The sequence below is a fragment of the Anomaloglossus baeobatrachus genome, chromosome 6, assembly GCF_048569485.1.
Source record: "Anomaloglossus baeobatrachus isolate aAnoBae1 chromosome 6, aAnoBae1.hap1, whole genome shotgun sequence".
Taxonomy (NCBI): domain Eukaryota; kingdom Metazoa; phylum Chordata; class Amphibia; order Anura; family Aromobatidae; genus Anomaloglossus; species Anomaloglossus baeobatrachus.
In genome coordinates this window covers 111089694-111107176 of record NC_134358.1, presented here as the reverse complement: position 1 = coordinate 111107176, position 17483 = coordinate 111089694, and the positions used below count along the sequence as shown (strand labels likewise).

General features: G+C 49.6%; 1 protein-coding gene across 1 annotated transcript in view; it reads right to left on the bottom strand.

Annotated features, from left to right (window-relative positions):
• The window catches only part of UBE2W (ubiquitin conjugating enzyme E2 W), an 87618-nt gene extending 79765 nt beyond the window's left edge, over window positions 1-7853 (bottom strand). The window contains exon 1 of the mRNA XM_075353164.1: window positions 7806-7853. Within this exon, the coding sequence (XP_075209279.1) occupies window positions 7806-7820 (15 nt within the window). The 5' untranslated portion in view covers window positions 7821-7853. The remainder of the gene's footprint in view (window positions 1-7805) is intronic.
• Between the last annotated feature and the right edge of the window lie 9630 nt (window positions 7854-17483).

Sequence of the window (17483 nt, the reverse complement as noted above, 5' to 3'; positions counted from 1 at the left end):
GGGATATATAGGGAGTGAAATAGGGCAGGTGTAGGGGATATATAGGGTGTGAAATAGGGCAGGTGTAGGGAATATATAGGGAGTGTAATAGGGTCGGTGTAGGGGATATAGAAGGAGTGAAATAGGGCAGGTGTAGGGGATATATAGGGAGCGTAATAGGGTCAGTGTATAGGACGTATAGGGAACATAACAGGGCCGATGTAAAGGATATATATAGAGATATAATAGGGTCAAGGTAAATCACAGGCGCTCAATGCATCTCTATGAGAGCAAGAACAAGGCTCTCATAGACTTGCAATTAAGAGTGACCTTCAGCACGCTCCATGATACAGGGAGCCCGACAGAGAGGTGGCAATAGAGGGTGAAGCCGCCAAAGGGTGAGTATATGACAGGGGACTTGCATTTAAAGAGCCACTTCAGCAGTGCAGTTAAAACAAAAAAGGGAGTAGTGCTTTAACTCCTTCACCACCCCGCGATTTCCTGTTTTTTCCCTCCCCTATGTCAATACAGCCATTTGAGGACTTGTTTTTTGTGAGACAAGTTGTACTTTTGAATGACATCATTATTTCTGCCCCATATTGTACTGGAAAACATGAAAAATTCAAAGTGACATGAAATTGCAAAAAAATGCACAATGCTAAGATTGTTTTTTGTTTATGGTAAAACTGACTTGATAATATAATTTCCAAGGTCGGTACAAGTTCATAATTACCAAACATGTATAGTTTTATTTTTATTTAAGTGGTGAAAAACAAATCGGAAATTTTTCAAATAAAAGAATTGCGTTTTTGTCACCAGTTTCCGAGACGCGTAGTGTTCTCATTTTTCGGGATCTGGGGCTTAGTGACTGCTTATTTTTTGTGTCTTGAGGTGACATTTTCAATTATACCATTCTTGGGTAGATGCAAAGTTTTGATCATTTCTTATTGCATTTTATTGTAATGTTGCGAAGATCAAAAAAAAAAAACGTAATTCTGGAGTTTTGATTTTTTTTCTCATTACACCCTTTACTGATCAAATTAATTTAACAAATGTATTGATTTTATATTTTACTAAATCGGACATTTCTAAAGGCGGCGATACCAAATAAGTCATTCACAGGAACTTTGTCATGACAGCAACAGGGGTCATCAGCTGACCCCCAGCTGTGATGACAATCCATCTGCACCCCGTGATCGCGTCACGGGGACACTAATGGCGGAAGGGAATGGTGCGCTCCCCAGCAACGCGTGATAGATCTCCGATCTACCCGTGCCTGTTACCTGCATGCCGGTTGATCAGATCAATGCCATCCTGCATTAAAGGAATATACATGGCCTTGGGCATACAGGTACGTTCAAGGTCATGAAAGGGTTAAACCTTTAGAATTCTTTAAAGTACCCATTTTACTCTGATAACAGCTTTACACCTTCTTGGCATTCCCTCAAGCAGCCTCATTAGATCCTCATCTGAAATGGCTTTCAATGAACAGGTATAACTCGTAAAAGAGTATTTGTGGAATCACCGTATTCAGAAAATATTCACAACCATCAGGTGTGTTTTGCAGATGCAGCGTTAGTTCACAGCTCCATACAGTGCTGACCTCTATTCCACAATCGACCTAAGCCAGAACATGGCAAGAATCACTCAAGTTAAGAGAAACAACAACCCATCATTACTGTAACACAAGACGGTCGTTTAAAACGGCCAAAGGCTAAAACCTTGAAAGAATTCTATAGTACAGTCGTGAAAATTATCAATCGCTATGATGAAATCAGGTCTCATGAGGATCGCTCCAGGAAAGCAAGACAAAAAATTAGCTCTGCTGTAGAGGATTAGTTCATCAGAGTTACCAGCCACAGAAACTGAAAATTTCACCTCAAAGCGTACTCATAAATGATGCATGGAAATCAAGTAGCAGACGCATCTCAACAACAACTGTACTAAAGCAGTTCTTTATGGTCAAATTGTGGAACAGAAGCAACTACTGAGAATCAGAAACAAAATGAAGAGTCTTTTTTAGGCCAAGCAATAAAAGGACAGGCTTTCAGTGGTGCCGTCGCTTGTGTTACCGGGGCTCACGTGAGGTTGTGACGTCACACGAGCCCCACCACCGCCGGCTTCTATTTCCCAATCTTTGGAAGTATGAGTAATCAACAGGAAGTGACAGCTGAAATTGGCTGTTCACTTTCTGTTGATAACTCATGTTTGAAGGCGGGGAAGAGAGAAGCCGGTAGTGATTGTGAGTGGGGCTTGGGTGATGTCACATCCTCAAGTGAGCCCCAGGAATGCAAGCGCCGACACAGCTGGAATGGCAGTGGAGGGGAGTATAAGCTTTTTACTTTAATGGTGCCAAACACAGGGAATTAGGAAGTAGTTGTCCTAGTAGTGGATAATCCCTTTAAGACTTTTTCTACCAACCGCCATATTTTTGTGAGATGCAGAAAAGGTGAGAGGATGGTTTCTAGATTTTTGGTGGCTACCATGAAGGGGGAGGTGTGGGGGTGCCTGCTGGTTACACTGTTGGTGACCTAGCATGGCTATCACAGCATTCTGCAACAACATGCCATCCCATCTAGTTTGCATTTAGAGAGAGCATCATTTTATTGCCACAGGACAATGTACAAAACACACTTTCATCCCATGTAAGGACTATGTAACCAAGGAGAAAATTTGGAATAATTTAGACTTAAAAAGGGTACCTGTCACCAGTTTTGGGGCCCATAAGCTGCGGCCACCACCAGTGAGCTCTTATACATGCTGTATATAAGAGCCCAGGCCACTGTGTAAAACGTAAAAATCACTTCATATTGGCGCCGACACCTCCTCTTTCGTCCATCTTTGTCGTCCTTCTTCTGAAGTCGGAGTGCATGACGCGTCCTACGTCATCCACACTCACCAGCATTGAGGTACTACATCAAAGTATTGTAGTGCGCCTGCACAGGACCGGCAAGTGTGTATGGCGTAGGACGTGTCATGCACATAGGCTTCAGAAGGAGGACGAAGATGGCCGAAAGAAGAGGGCCGACACCGGAGACGCCCATTCGACCCAACTCCAACAAAGTGACCATTTAGGTTAGTATTATAAAGTGATTTTTACGTTGTACACAGCGGCCTGGGCTCTTATATACAGCATGTTAGAATGCTGTATATAAAATCCCACTGGTGGTGGACACAGCTTATAGGCCCCAAAACTGCTGATAGGTTCCCTTTAGGAGTGAGTGAAAAGTAGCCAACAAGTGCTCAGCACCTACTTCAAGACATTTGGAAGCTCTTACAGATGATGACCTGATGAAGCTGCCTAAGGCTTCTGCCACACTCACGTGAAATTCACGCACGTGCCGAGAGACGTATTTTCCCTGCGTGTTGCGTGCAGGTAAGTACGTGTCTCTGGTACGTGCGGGACACGTGTGTTCTACGTGTGCTATCCGCGATAGCACACGTAGAACCGGTAATTATTATACTCACCTGGTCCTTCCTGATGTCCGCGCTGCTGTCCGTGGTGCTGATCCTCGGTCTCCAGCCCTCCCGTCTCCCCGCTGCTGCTGCTGCCAGGCAGTGAAGTGAATACTCAATGAGAATAATGAGCGGCGGTCGGCAGCAAGAGGCAGCAGCGGCGGAGACAGGAGGGCAGGAGAAGGTGAGTTAATGTTTTTTTTATTTTTCACTGACACGTGTGTTTTCTCCGGCGCGTGTCACACGGGACCGCATCCACACTACACCCGTGTAGTACGGGTGCGGGCCGTGTGACACCCGTGCTGCCGGCGAAAAAACGGACATGTCAGCGCTTTGAAAAACGCACACACGTACAAACGCACACGGACACACGTTCCGTGTGGTTTTACGTGTGTGTGCCTGCTACCATAGGGTAGCATTGCTGTACGTGTCTCCGTGCCGCCGGTACGTGTAAAAAATGCCAAACACGTACCGGAGGCACGGATGTGTGGCGCTAGCCTTAAGAAAAGCAAATAGGGCGTAAGGTGTCATTAGAGTATGAGGAGAGTACTTTGAGGACTATCAGCACAGAATGACTGTTCAAACCAAGTACAGGTACTCGGTGCATCATGGTGTGGACAATCAGTTCAGTGCATCTATCCACCTACTTTTTTGCCTTCCATTTCTGGCTCTATAAAGCAAGGGTTGCCAATTAAAATGGAGGTGGAAGGGCAGAGATGGATGGAAAACAAGTAGATGGGAAGATGCACCAAACTGAGTGCCTGTACTTGGTCTGAACAGTCATTCTACAAGGTCCCTTTAATACATAATTGTTTTTTTTCCACACGTGTTTATTTCCTCTTTCCTTCCACGTGTGTCTCTGTATGTAGATTTAGGCTGAAGGCCACAAACCAATGTCACATTCCAATAAGAACAAAGAAAACTAATGGATGAACAGGTGCGGTGTATGTGTATATTATATATATATCACTCTACAGGATATGTGGAGATGTGCCGTCCCCGTGCTGCTCGGATCCGGATCTGCGGTATGGCTCGAGGGACTCTACCGGACCCAGGGGTCACGAGGACACTTCAACTAAACGGGGACGTATTTGTATGGGATTTGTAGTAAACTGTCTGTCATGCCACCCACGGTGTGTGGTGAGATGTGACACCATTGCTGCTGTTGTGGGGGTACCCGGGGGCGATGGACTGGCAGCTGGATGTTAACCCCTCCGTGGGTAGAAATGGTTGCCCCGGGGCCCAATGTCTCTGGTGCTTAGGATGGTGATTGCAGGGGCCGGCGCGCCCGGCCAGGCCGGGGAACATCAGTTTACTCACGGTTGAATAAATCACACAAGTCACTGGTAAACCCAGACGGGTGTATCTGGTCCCACACCCGGGTTGGTGGTCTGTACCTTTTCCCTCTGCACTTAGTGTTTCGTGTGGTGGACTTCCCGGTGTGAAACACGGTAGTCCGCTACCGGTCCTTTGGTTGGGAGCCGTGCCCGCTGACGCTGGCCCGTGGGATCTATAGGCCTTTTACGGATGCCCTTTATCCACCGCGTTGGGCTGTTGTCTCTTTTCGGGACTTAGGTTGGGACAGGACCTAGAATCCTGCCCTCAATCGGTTAATTAGCTAGGCCGTTGGTGCCGGTCCTGGCTTCAGGGTCCTAGTACCCCCTTGTCTGCACGGTTTCCGGGTCGGTTCTCCGGAATCGGTACCGGTGGGCTCCAACCCTGCCCCGGTCCACCTCGGATCTGCCGAGCAGTCTTCCCGTCTCCTGCCGATGCAGACCACCGTCTGCATGCCTAGTCAGTGTGTCAGGGCCCCGACCCTGGCACCTGTCACTTCCACCTCCTCACTCTCTCCTTTACTCTCTACTTCACTCCAAACTCAAACTCTTTCTGACTGTTTTCCCGCCCCGGGCTCTCTAGACTCCTTGGTGGGCGTCCCCATCGGCTTGGTTCTGCCCCCTGGTGTGTCTGTCCTGCCCTAAGGGGGATGACTAGGACTTCAGGTTGGCTGGTGTAACCCTTTGTGGGAAAGGTGTTGTGCGGGGGCCTATCTGTGACTACCTGGTTTTGCTGGGGCGTCACATATATACTGACTTAGAGCACTACTCCAGCCTTTTTTTTTTTTTCTTTTTTCCCTGCTGGAGTGGCGCTTTAAGGCTATGTGCGCACTAGAAAATGGATTTTTCTTAAGAAAAATCCGCACCCTGTGGCAGAATACCGCACTCGCGGCAAAAAGCGCAGTAATAACGCACTCACAGTATTGGCTGGTACATGTGTTTTAATGCATTCAATGCAATAAAGCACATTGGGGTGGAGGGGGGGGGAAGGCATTTCCTTCTGAGATGGGGATGGATCGATGGGGGGATGGATCGATGGGGGGATGGATCGATGGGGGGATGGATCGATGGGGGGATGGATCGATGGGGGGATGGATCGATGGGGGGATGGATCGATGGGGGGATGGATCGATGGGGGGATGGATCGATCGGGGGATGGATCGATCGGGGGATGGATCGATGGGGGGATGGATCGATGGGGGGATGGATCGATGGGGGGATGGATCCATAGAGGGATGGATCCATAGAGGGATGGATCCATAGAGGACAGATCAATCAACAATCGACATGCTGCAGTTCTCCCGAGCGATAGTGTGTTCACATTACCGGCCGTGAGAAATGACCTGTAGTTACCGCTACAGGCTCGTTGAGAGGCTGCATTCAGCGCTGTGTGTCCGTTGCGGCTGGATGCAAGCGTCGTGGGACCTCGGTGGATTACGCCGGAGCTGTGCGTTTGGGGGGGGATTAATAAAATGGTGAAAGAGGGGGCTTTTTTTGTCTGTTAGGATTTTTTCGGTGTGTGTTTATTCACTTTACATACAGGTTAATCATGAAAGCTGTCTCAGACGCTGACATGTTTAAGCCTGGACTTAAATGGCAGCGATGCGCTGCCATTAAACTCGTTATTACCTGGATTACCACCGCATCACGGCAATCTGGAAGAGCCGGGGACACTCCGGGACTGCCGCATAATGGAGGTAACAGTCCCGATGCAGCTGCGGGCTGATATTCTCGGCTGCAGGAGGGGGAGGGGGCATTGGCCCTGGCCCTCCCCAGCCTGAGAATACCGGGCCACTGCTGTGTGTTTACCTTGGCTGGACGGTAAAAATACGGCGGAGCCCACGCCTTTTTTTTTTTTTTATATATATGTATGTTTGATTTGTATGTGTATTCCATATGTCTGTGTCTGTGTGTGATGTGTGTATTCTATGTCTGTGATGTGTGTGTTTACTCTCTGCTCCTCTTCCTGTCCTAATGACATCACTTCCCTACAAAACGCAGGGTAGTGATGAACATTACCTCAGGTGAATCGCGGCTATAACGGGGGTATACCGCACATCATTTGCTACCTGCGGTATACCCGCGGTATTTCGGGATTACATTACAGTGAATGGAGTGAAATACCGCAGGTACCTGCGGAAAAGAAGTGGCATGCACATTTTCTCAAGAAATTTTCTCAAGAAATTCTGCAGAAATAATGTTCTTGAGAAAAAAAAAGCAGTGTGCGCACAGATATTTTTTTTACCCATAGGTTTTGCTGGAAAATCTCTGCAGAAAGATTACAAATATTTCTCAAGAAATTTCTGCAGCAAAACCGCGGGTAAAAACACAGTGTGCGCACAGGGCCTAAATCTATCTCCCCCTGTTCGTATACTCACCCTATGATGTTTTCATCCTTTTCCATAGTTGCTCCGATCCTACGATGGCATCTCGTGACTGACTTCTGACTGTCCGGAAGTCAGAAGTTACGTCACAAGATCTCAATGCAAGTCTATATGAGCCAGAAAGAGACTCTCATAGACTTATATCTATGTAGACTTGTCACAAATTGACAGAGCAGCAGTGAAAGAGTGTGAAGGTGAATATTAGAGAGGGGGGACTTATATTTAGAGCACTCTACCTGTCTTGTAATAAATAAAAGGATTACACTATGAGCAGGCGTTGTGTTTATACACCATTGTATGTGTATATAATATATATACCTGGTGTCAGAGCGGTGTACAGACACTATTATCACGTATACGGGAGTGTGTATATACTCTCGCCCCTCTTATTCACCACCTCGTGCCCGGCAGTGAGGCCATGTTGGTCCCGTCCGGTGCCCGTACAGGTGGACACTTTACTTTCTACGTCATAAGATGACAGGTGCCGGAGAGTCGGTGGCAGCTCGGAGCTCCGCACTGACAACACGGAGCACTCACATCTGGCAGTTGGTTACCGTCCGCGGTGACTTCGGGCCCGGCGCCTCCCCACAGTGTGCGCTGCAGGAGGGTGCGGAGCGGGGTCACCCGGGTGTTACATTCGCGCAGCACTCACCTGCATTGACGCCATGATGGGAACCCACCCCCTCCCGCCTGCGGTGACGTCACGTGTCACGTGACCTGGAAGGCCGAAGCCGTTCCCCGCATGCGCATTGTCACCGCGCTCAGAGCGCCTGCGTTCTGGCTGCGCATGCGCTGTAGCGTACATCGCGCCGGCGTCCTCCCGTCCTACCTTCAGCAACCTCCTGTGATGACGTCATCAGAAACCATCGGAAAAGTTTTTCCAGTAATTGATGATTTCTGCAGCTTTGACCCCTAGTGTGACTGGTCCTTTATAATAAACGATGAGCAGTATGTGACTAGAGCACGGGCTGACAGATTACTGGTCTCTGTGTGAGGTGATGTCAGTAATCTGCAATCAGTGCTGTCATTACTCCACATGTTTATTTACTGTTCAATGTGAACAATGGTGTAACGAGGCTTGTGAGCCAAATGCAAAATCTCCAACAAGGTCCCCAATTAACAGGTCTTTAATAGTAATGTGTCGCCCAGGGATAGGGGGTACTCAGAACCAGGCCAATGGGGTCGCTTCTAGAGTAATCACGGTGGCGTGACCCGGTCTGTGATCCCAGGCTCCACAACAAAAGGGGAATATGTAAAGGGAGATTGTCTGTGACGCCACCCGTGGGTCGCGGTGAGGAGATGGTGGCACCGCCGCTGCCTCTGGGGACCGTGCCCAGGACTGATGGTGTGGGGGCAGCAAGGTGGGATCCAGGGATCAGCACACTTACAGTTCAGTTGTCCTGGTGTTGGATGAGGCTGCTTTCATGTGTAGGGTCAGGAAACACAGAGTCTGTTTTGTCAACCAACTTGCCAAATGGCCGGTCACCTTTGGCTGGTGTCTTCGGGTCCCACACCCAGATGTACAGCCAGGGCCCTTCTTTCCACACTCTCTGTCTCTTTCTTGTCTGGACTAGTCCGTTTGAACGGCCTCCGGATCGGGTCCCTCTCCCAGCACCGGCGGACTACCACCCTGTCCCGGTCGCGTCAGGATCCCCGCGACCAGATCTCCGTCGCCTGTGGCCCTCACAGCCACCTAGTCCGGTAGTCCAGGACTCCAACCCTGCCTACCGCCTTCTCCCGGGGAGCTCCAAGTTTCCCTTGTCAGCGCTTCACCGACTACTGCACAACTGAAACTAAAACTCTCTCCACTTCCTTAGGTCCTCTCGCTCCCCTCCCTTTTTCCTGGGGAAGGGGTGAGTAGGGCCTGATTGGCTGGTGTAAATCTGTGTGGGGATTGTGTAGCTGCCAAGGAGGATTAACTCTTTCTCCAGGTCATCACAGTAATAGTCTGTTTATGTGACGCACCTATTGGTCCCCTTAGGGACCTCTCCTGGGGATTGCGTGACATTAGGTCATGTGACCCCTGCGCCTAATCAGCACTTCAATAAGTCACGTGGAGAAAATGAGAGCTATGTCTGGTCTTCAGGATATCAATTACGTCCGTAGGAGAGTAGCGTGTAGTCAGTGCTGATTGGCTGCAGAGATCACGTGACATAGCGTCAGGCCATCCCCGGGAGAGGCAATGTTGACACCACTGGAACAGCACCGGAGGGGAGTATAAATGTCGTTATTTTATATGGAGCAAACACATGGACTGAGAAGGGGTTGTCTGAGTAGTGGACATCTCCATTCCATGGTAAAACTACCTTGTTGAAGAAAGTTTCAAGAAAAAAATCAGTAGTGAAAACCAATATCTTCACCCACTCAAAGAGTCCTAACTAGTGATGAGCAGACCCGGACTGTAAAGTCCGGATCCACGTGGTTTCAAAGATACCCGGGTACCGGTCCTGTGCCTGGGATTATTATCCGGATCCGGTACTAGAGAAATTAAAAAAAATAGAAGAATACAGAAAATAAGAATGAAGCGAGCGCTTCATACTTGCCGAGGCTCCGTCCCGGCTGTACACTACTCCTGTGGCCTCTCCTTCACATCCTGGGCTCATCATTGCTCATCCATATGCACTGCTTTCCCTGGCCACTGGCTGTTCTGGAAATTGTGATTGGTTGCAGTCAGACGCGCCCCCAGCCTGTGTGACAGGTCTGACTGCTTACAATCACAGGCGCCGTCTGCGGGTCAATATCGTGGTATAAAATTAAATAAAACAATTGGCATGGGGTACCCCCATATTATGATACCCAGCACAGATAAAGCCCATGGCGACATGGTGCAGCACCCAGCCATAAGCTTATCTAGGCTGTGTATCAAAATAAGAGGAACCACATGCGTTTGTTTTTTTTTAAATAATTTAAAAAAAAAACCAAAAAAACAGCGTGCGGTCCCCCCCAGTTTTGATACCGTGCCAAGCCCGACAGCTGGGGGCTGGTATTCTCAGACTGGGCAGGCCTATGGTTATTAGGCCCTCCAGCCTAAAAATAGCAACCTGTAGCTGCCCAGGATTGTCGCATCCATTAGATGTGACAAGCTCGGCCCTTTATCTGGCTCTTCGCGATTGCCCTGATGCGGTGGCAATCGAGGTAATAAGTGGTTAATAAAAGCGCACAACTGTCATCAAGCCCAAACTTAGTGATGGGAAGGGGTCTATGAAGTCCTTTAGTTGGAATAAAATACCAAAAAAAAACTTCTTTCACCACTTTATTAACCCCAAAAAAGACCTCTGCAGGTCCGACGTAATCTACATAAGGTCCTACGACGGTCCTGGCTATGCTACATCCGAGCCTGGAGACCAAAAACATGTCCGATCTCTTCAGGCTGTGGGAAACACTGAAGGGGGCTTTTCACGGTAGCGATATCGCTAGCAATTTGTAGCGATAGCGAGCATGTAAGTACCCGCCCCCGTCGCGCATGCGATTGTTTGTGATCGCTGCCGTAGCGAACATTATCGCTACGGCAGCGTCACACATACTTACCTGGTCGGCGTCGTCGCTGTGACTGCCGAACAATCCCTCCTTCAAGGGGGAGGGACGTTCGGCATCACAGCGACGTCACCGCAACGTCACTAAGCGGCCGGCCAATCAAAGCGGAGGGGCGGAGATGAGCAGGACGTAACATCCTGCCCACCTCCTTCCTTCCGCATTGTGGCCGGCGGCAGGTAAGGAGACGTTCCTCGCTCCTGCGGTGTCACACATAGCGATGTGTGCTTCTGCATGAGCGATGAACCACGTGGATAAACAACCCTTACCGATTTTTGAGTTTGGGACGACCTCTCCATGGTGAACGATTTTCACCATTTTTGAGGTCGCTTAAGGTCGCTGGTCAGTGTCACGCGCTGCGATATCGTTAATGACGCCGGATGTGCGTCACTAACAACTTCACCCCGACGACCAAACATTAACGATATCGTAGCATGTAAAGCCCCCTTGACACGAAGGACCCGGCTGGCAGCAGTGATGCCACTCAGTTTACCGGAGGTCAAACCCGGGTTCCCACGGTATGACCTCTGGTGATCTGAAGCACTCTGGCTTAAAGTACGGGGCCCTACCCCGCACCCCTTTAAAAGGAACCTGTCACCAGATTTGGGGCCTATAAGCTGCAGCCACGACCACTGGGCTCTTATATACAGCATTATAACATGCTGTATATAAGAGCCCAGGCCGCTGTGTAGAACATAAAAATCAGTTTATAATACTCACCTAGGTTGCTCTGGTGCACAACATCTGGGTGGCGCCGTTCTCCGGGATCAGCGCCTCCTCTTTTGGCCATCTTGGTTTTCCTTCTTCTGAAGCCGGCGTGCATGACGCGTCCTACATCATACACACAGGCCAGTGTTGAGGTCCTGCGCAGGCGCACTACAATACTTTCATCTGCCCTGAGCATTTTCTGCATAGGTGTGCCTCTTACATCAAAAGTTTTATATACAACAGATCATAGAACACAGATCAGAAGGTGAAAGTTACACATTTTCCATTTCATTTGAAAACATTTACTAATTTAGAACTTGGTGGAAACACCCATCTACAAAGTTTGGACAGAACTGTGCCTACCATGGTGTCTTCTTTTCACAACAGTCTGTAATGCATAGGATTGAAGAGACCAGTTACTGGAGTTTTGGGACAGGAATGGCGTTCTTTTCTTGTTTGATGTAGAATTCTATCTGCTCAACAGTCCTGGGTCATCTTTGTAGGATTTTTAGTTTCAGAATGGGCCAAACAATTTCTTTTGATGAATAATCTAGGGTGCAGGCGTCCAGTTCCATCACCCCAATTCTTCTGTGATGGACCTGAGGATCCCTAGATAACAAGCATCCAATATTAATAGTCATCCTTGGCCCTTGAGCAGATTGAGATTCTGGAGAAATCTGTTATTCAGTACTGTAGATGGTGGATACTCAAAGTCATTGCAATTTTACAATGCCAATAATTTTTCTGAAATTGTACCAGGTTTTAGATGAAGTTGTTCACAGATTGGTGAAGCTCTGACCATCTTTGCTTCTCAGAGACTCTGCCTCTCTAACAGGCTTTTGTTTTATATACAGTTTTAGATGATCCTGCAGCATTTTTTCATTAGTGCCACTTACTTTTCCAGACTTTTAACTGTTCAAACTTTTTTATCAATTTCTAAAGTAATTAATTTTTTATAAAATGGTAAGAATCTAAACTTTTGATGTGTTCAGTTGTGAATAAATTACGGCTATAAAAGATTTTCAAATTTTTGCATTTAAGATTTCTCTACATTTTACAAAATATAGAACTTTTTGGGGTTTGTAGTATAGTGCAGTCTGACTTGGACAAAAAGTGTTTGGGCACACAGTTGGCAGATGAGATTCAATATGGATAAATGCAAAATGTTTGATCTTGGCATTAACAACCTGTGAGCAGCATATGTCCTAGGAAAACAAGGAGAGTCACTTATAGAGAAAGATGTTTACGTACTTGTTAGTGAAATAATATGAAATGTCAATCATCAGCTTCAAAGACAAGCAAGAGATTGTCTTGAATTAAAAGACACATGGACTTGTGGAGCAGGGATGTAACACTGCCACTTATAAAGGGTTAGTACTATCTCATTTGAAATAAGTAGTTCACTTCTAGGCACAAGAATAAACAGGATGCCTTCGAATTAGAGAAAATACAAAACTGATAAGGTACATGAAGGAAAAAAAATGTCCAAAATCTGTTTCATGTGAAAACCACTGCAACGGGTAAGGGGACACTCCCTCCATGTGGCAAAAGAAACACCTCTAGAATCCACCCCCTTATTCACTATGGATAATACAAATTTCCTCAATGTGGCCCTAATCCACTCCCGCCTTGACTACTGTAACTCTCTATTAGTTGGCCTCCCCCTAACTATACTTTCTCCTTATGCTGCAGCCAGGTTCACCTATCTGTCTAAGCGTTAGGCCTAAGGAACGCGGCATGAAAATGAGACCGAGTGGAATGCGATAAAACATCGCATTCCACTCGGACCAATATTACCCTATGTCCCAGCACCCGTGAGCGATTATTTTCTCGGCCCCAATAGGACCGAAAAAACAAATCGCAGCATGCTGCGATTGTAATGCGAGACTCTTTCTCTCGCACCCATTCAAGTGTATGGAGCAAAAAAAAAAATCGCAATGCACTCGAGGTACACCTCCTCAGTCCGGGACACCCCTCCTCAGTGCCAGTCCGTCCCGTCAGCTGAGGTCCGACCGCATGATCAGACCTCAGTCGCAGCAACACTCGGCTCCTGCTGTGCTGCCAGTGTGAGCCGAGTGTGATGCGAGGATCGCATTAGTCCCCGTGTGGCCTCGGCCTTACTCAGACTTCTGCTCCGTACCAGTCATTGTACTGGCTGCCCATATATAATAGAATCCAATTTAAGTTGCTTGTTCTCACCCGCAAAGCTCTCCAGCACCCGCCTACATCTTCACACTCATCTCTGTCCATCACCCAACCCATTCTCTATGCTCCACAAACTACTTTCATCCACACTAATCCGAACCTCCCATTCACAGCTCCAAAACCTCTCGAGCTGCACCAGTCCTCTGGAATGCTCTACCACAAGAAATTAGCACGAACCACAACTTAGTTTCAGATGCTCCCTAAAAACACATCTTTTTAGGGTGGCCCATCACCCTTCCTAATCAAAGTCAATTCACATAGAGCCCCTCCACAATTTCTCAGAAGATAACTCTGTCAAACTCACCGCACCCCACAAGCATCTCAAAGATTGGCTGGTGTCTGACTCATGCAGCCTTATCTATCCCCCATTTCTTCAACATGGGTGGACAGTCGCTGTAAATAAGCACCTGTACCTTGTCACACCCACCTCACCCCATTGTAGATTGTAAGCTCTTACGAGCAGGGCTGTCATTTTTTTATTTAATTATTGTATTTTCTTTAACGGTTACTTCTGAATGTTTGTATATGAACCTCTGAAATTGTAAAGCACTGCAGAATGTGTTGGCACTATAGAAATAACGATTATTATTCCATAGGAGACAAGGCTTCTTTACCATAAGGACTAGTAATCTGTAGAATAGGCTACCTTAGGGTTCTTTCAAACGTCCATGATCATCAGTCCGATCTTGGCTCGCAACGCACGGTCTGGCTGCACGTCTCCTGACACGAGCGGGATAACGTAGGCTGTGTACACACACATCAGTTTTTTGGCCATCAGGCGCAATCCGGCAGAAACATGAAAAAACGCATCCGGCGTCAACATCCCCCATAGACTTCTATTAGCGGCGGATGGCCTTGTGTTCCATCCGGCTTTCGTTGGATCCGGCAACATTTGCTTGTCCAGCGGTCGGATGGAACGTTGAGGTGAACGTTTTGGTGCCCGGCAAAAAAAAAAAAGTATCGCGCCGGATCCTGCAAGTTTTATAATGGAGGCCTATGGACGCCGGATCTGATGTAATACGGCAAAAACCAGATTACGGCCGCCGGATCAGTTTTTCTGAACTGAGCATGCTCAGTATCAAAACTGATCCATCAAAAAATGGAAGGAATGGATGGAAAAAACTGATGCGACTGATCCATTTTTTCGCTGGATCTGTCGCATCACCTTTTTCGGCGGATCATGCCTGATGGCAAAAAAACTGATGTGTGCACTTAACCTAAATATCTATATATATAATTGCCTTATTCTGTCTGTCTGTCTGTCTGTCTGTCTATCTGTCTGTCTGTCTGTCTGTCATGCTCCAAAATTGTGTCCTTACGGTGACACAAAGCTGATTGGCCGCTGGGCTCGCCATGGCCCCGCCCCCCCACACGGATTGGCCGCTCACCCAGGCTGCGCCCCCACACGGATTGGCCAGCCGCTCGCCCAGGCTCCGCCCCCCCCACAGATTGGCCTCTCGCCCCGGCACCCTGCAGGCATTGGCAATTCAGCCACGCCACGCCCCGCCCCCCTCACGCAATGCACGTTAGCTCTGGCCCCACCCCCTCCCTCTCCCCGCGCATTTCTCTAACTGACACGGCCCCCCCCCGGCCCCCGCTCCCAAAGGGGTGGTGTGGATACTCGCATGGTTACAAGCGCTGTCACGGAGGTGAGTACTGTACTCCCTCCCCCTCCCCCGGCCCCCGCTCCCACGGCAGTGGTGGGAGTGGTGTGGATACGTTGGTAACCATGCTCGCATGGTTACAAGCCCATCAAGGTCCTGCTGCGCCGGAAGGTCCACACGCACACACACAAACATACACACACATCAGATCACACTCACACTCACTCTCATACACACCTCACACACACCTCACATCGCATCCACATACTCACGACATCCTGGGATATCGCTTGCTTCTCGGCGGCGAAAATGTGCTGTTGTGATCTTCCAGGACCTGACGGAGGATCACATGGCCAGAAGCATGTGATATCCCCGGATGTTGTGAGTATGAGCGCGTAAGTGCGATATCGTCAGTGTCTGTGTGTGTGAGTGGATGCGATCGGGTGTGTGTGAGTGGATGCGATCGGGTGTGTGTGTGAGTGGATGCGATCGGGTGTGTGTGTGAGTGGATGCGATCGGGTGTGTGTGAGTGGATGCGATCGGGTGTGTGTGTGAGTGGATGCGATCGGGTGTGTGTGTGAGTGGATGCGATCGGGTGTGTGTGTGAGTGAATGCGATCGGGTGTGTGTGTGAGTGGATGCGATCGGGTGTGTGAGTGAGTGCATGCGATCGGGTGTGTGAGTGTCGGCAGAGGAGCAGGGCGTGCTGGAGGAGGCTGGGAGCAGAGAGGCTGATCATGGGGAAGAGGGAAATGCTGATGCTGAAGGAGGCTGGGATGGGAAAGCTGGGAAGAAGGAGGCTGGGAGGAGAGAGGCTGATCCTAGGGAAGGCTGGGGAGAGGAGGCTGATGCTGAGGGAGGCTGGAAGGAGAGAGGCTGATGCTGAGGGAGGCTGGGACGAGGGAGGCTGATGCTTAGGGAAGCTGATGCTGGAGGAGGCTGGAAGAACAGAGGCTGATGCTGGTGGAGGCTGATGCTTGGGGAGGCTGATGCTGGGAGAGACTGGGACAGGAAGGCTGATGCTGAGGGAGGCTGGGAGAGGGAGGCTGGGAGGAAGGAGGCTGGGAGGAGAGAGGCTGATCCTTGGGAAGGCTGGGAAAGGGAGGCTGATGCTGAGGGAGGCTGGAAGGAGAGAGCCTGATGCTAGGGACAGAGACGCTGATGCTGGGAGGAGAGAGGCTGATGCTGCGGGCAGAGAGGCTGATGATGCGGGTAGAGAGGCTGATGCTGGCGCAGCATGGCGGATGGAGCACGTTTGGTAATGCGCAGCATGGCGGATGGAGCACGTTTGGCAGTGCGCAGCATGGCGGATGGAGTACGTTTGGCAGTGCGCAGCATGGCGGATGGAGCACGTTTGGGAGTGCGCAGCATGGCGGATGGAGCACGTTTGGGAGTGCGCAGCATGGCGGATGGAGCACGTTTGGGAGTGCGCAGCATGGCGGATGCAGCACGATGGCGAGTGCGGAGTATGGCGGATGGAGCATGTTTGGGAGTGCGCAGCATGGCGGATGGACCACGTTTGAGTGTGCGCAGCATGGCGGATGGAGCACGTTTGAGAGTGCGCAGCATGGGAGATGGAGCACGATGGGAGGTGCGCAGCATAGGGGATGGAGCACGATAGGGAGTGCACTGCATGGGGGATGGAGCACGATGAGGAGTGCCCAGCATGGCGGATGGAGCACGTTTAGGAGTGCGCAGCATGGCGGATGGAGCACGTTTGGGAGTGCGCGGCATGGCGGATGGAGCACGTTTGGGAGTGCGCAGCATAGATGATGGAGCACGATGGGGGGTGCGCAGCATAGGGGATAGAGCACGATGGGGAGTGCGCTGCATGGGGCATGGAGCACGATGGGGAGTGTGGAGTATGGCGGATGGAGCACGTTTGGGAGTGCGCAGCATGGTGGATGGAGCACATTTGGGAGTGCGCAGCATGGCGGATGGAGCACGTTTAGGAGTGCGCAGCATGGGAGATGGAGCACGATGGGGAGTGCGCAGCGTGGCGGATGGAGCACGATGGGGAGTGCGCAGCATGGGGAATGGAGCACGATGGGGAGTGCGCAGCATGGCGGATGGAGCACGTTTGGGAGTGCGCAGCATGGCGGATGGAGCACGTTTGGAAGTGCGCAGGATGGGAGATGTAGCACGATGAGGGGTGCGCAGCATAGGGGATGGAGCACGATGGAGAGTGCACACCTCCCCCCAACACACACACACGCGCGCGCGCGCACTGCACAACACACCACACACACACACTGGAAACCACAAACAACTGCCCTACACAGA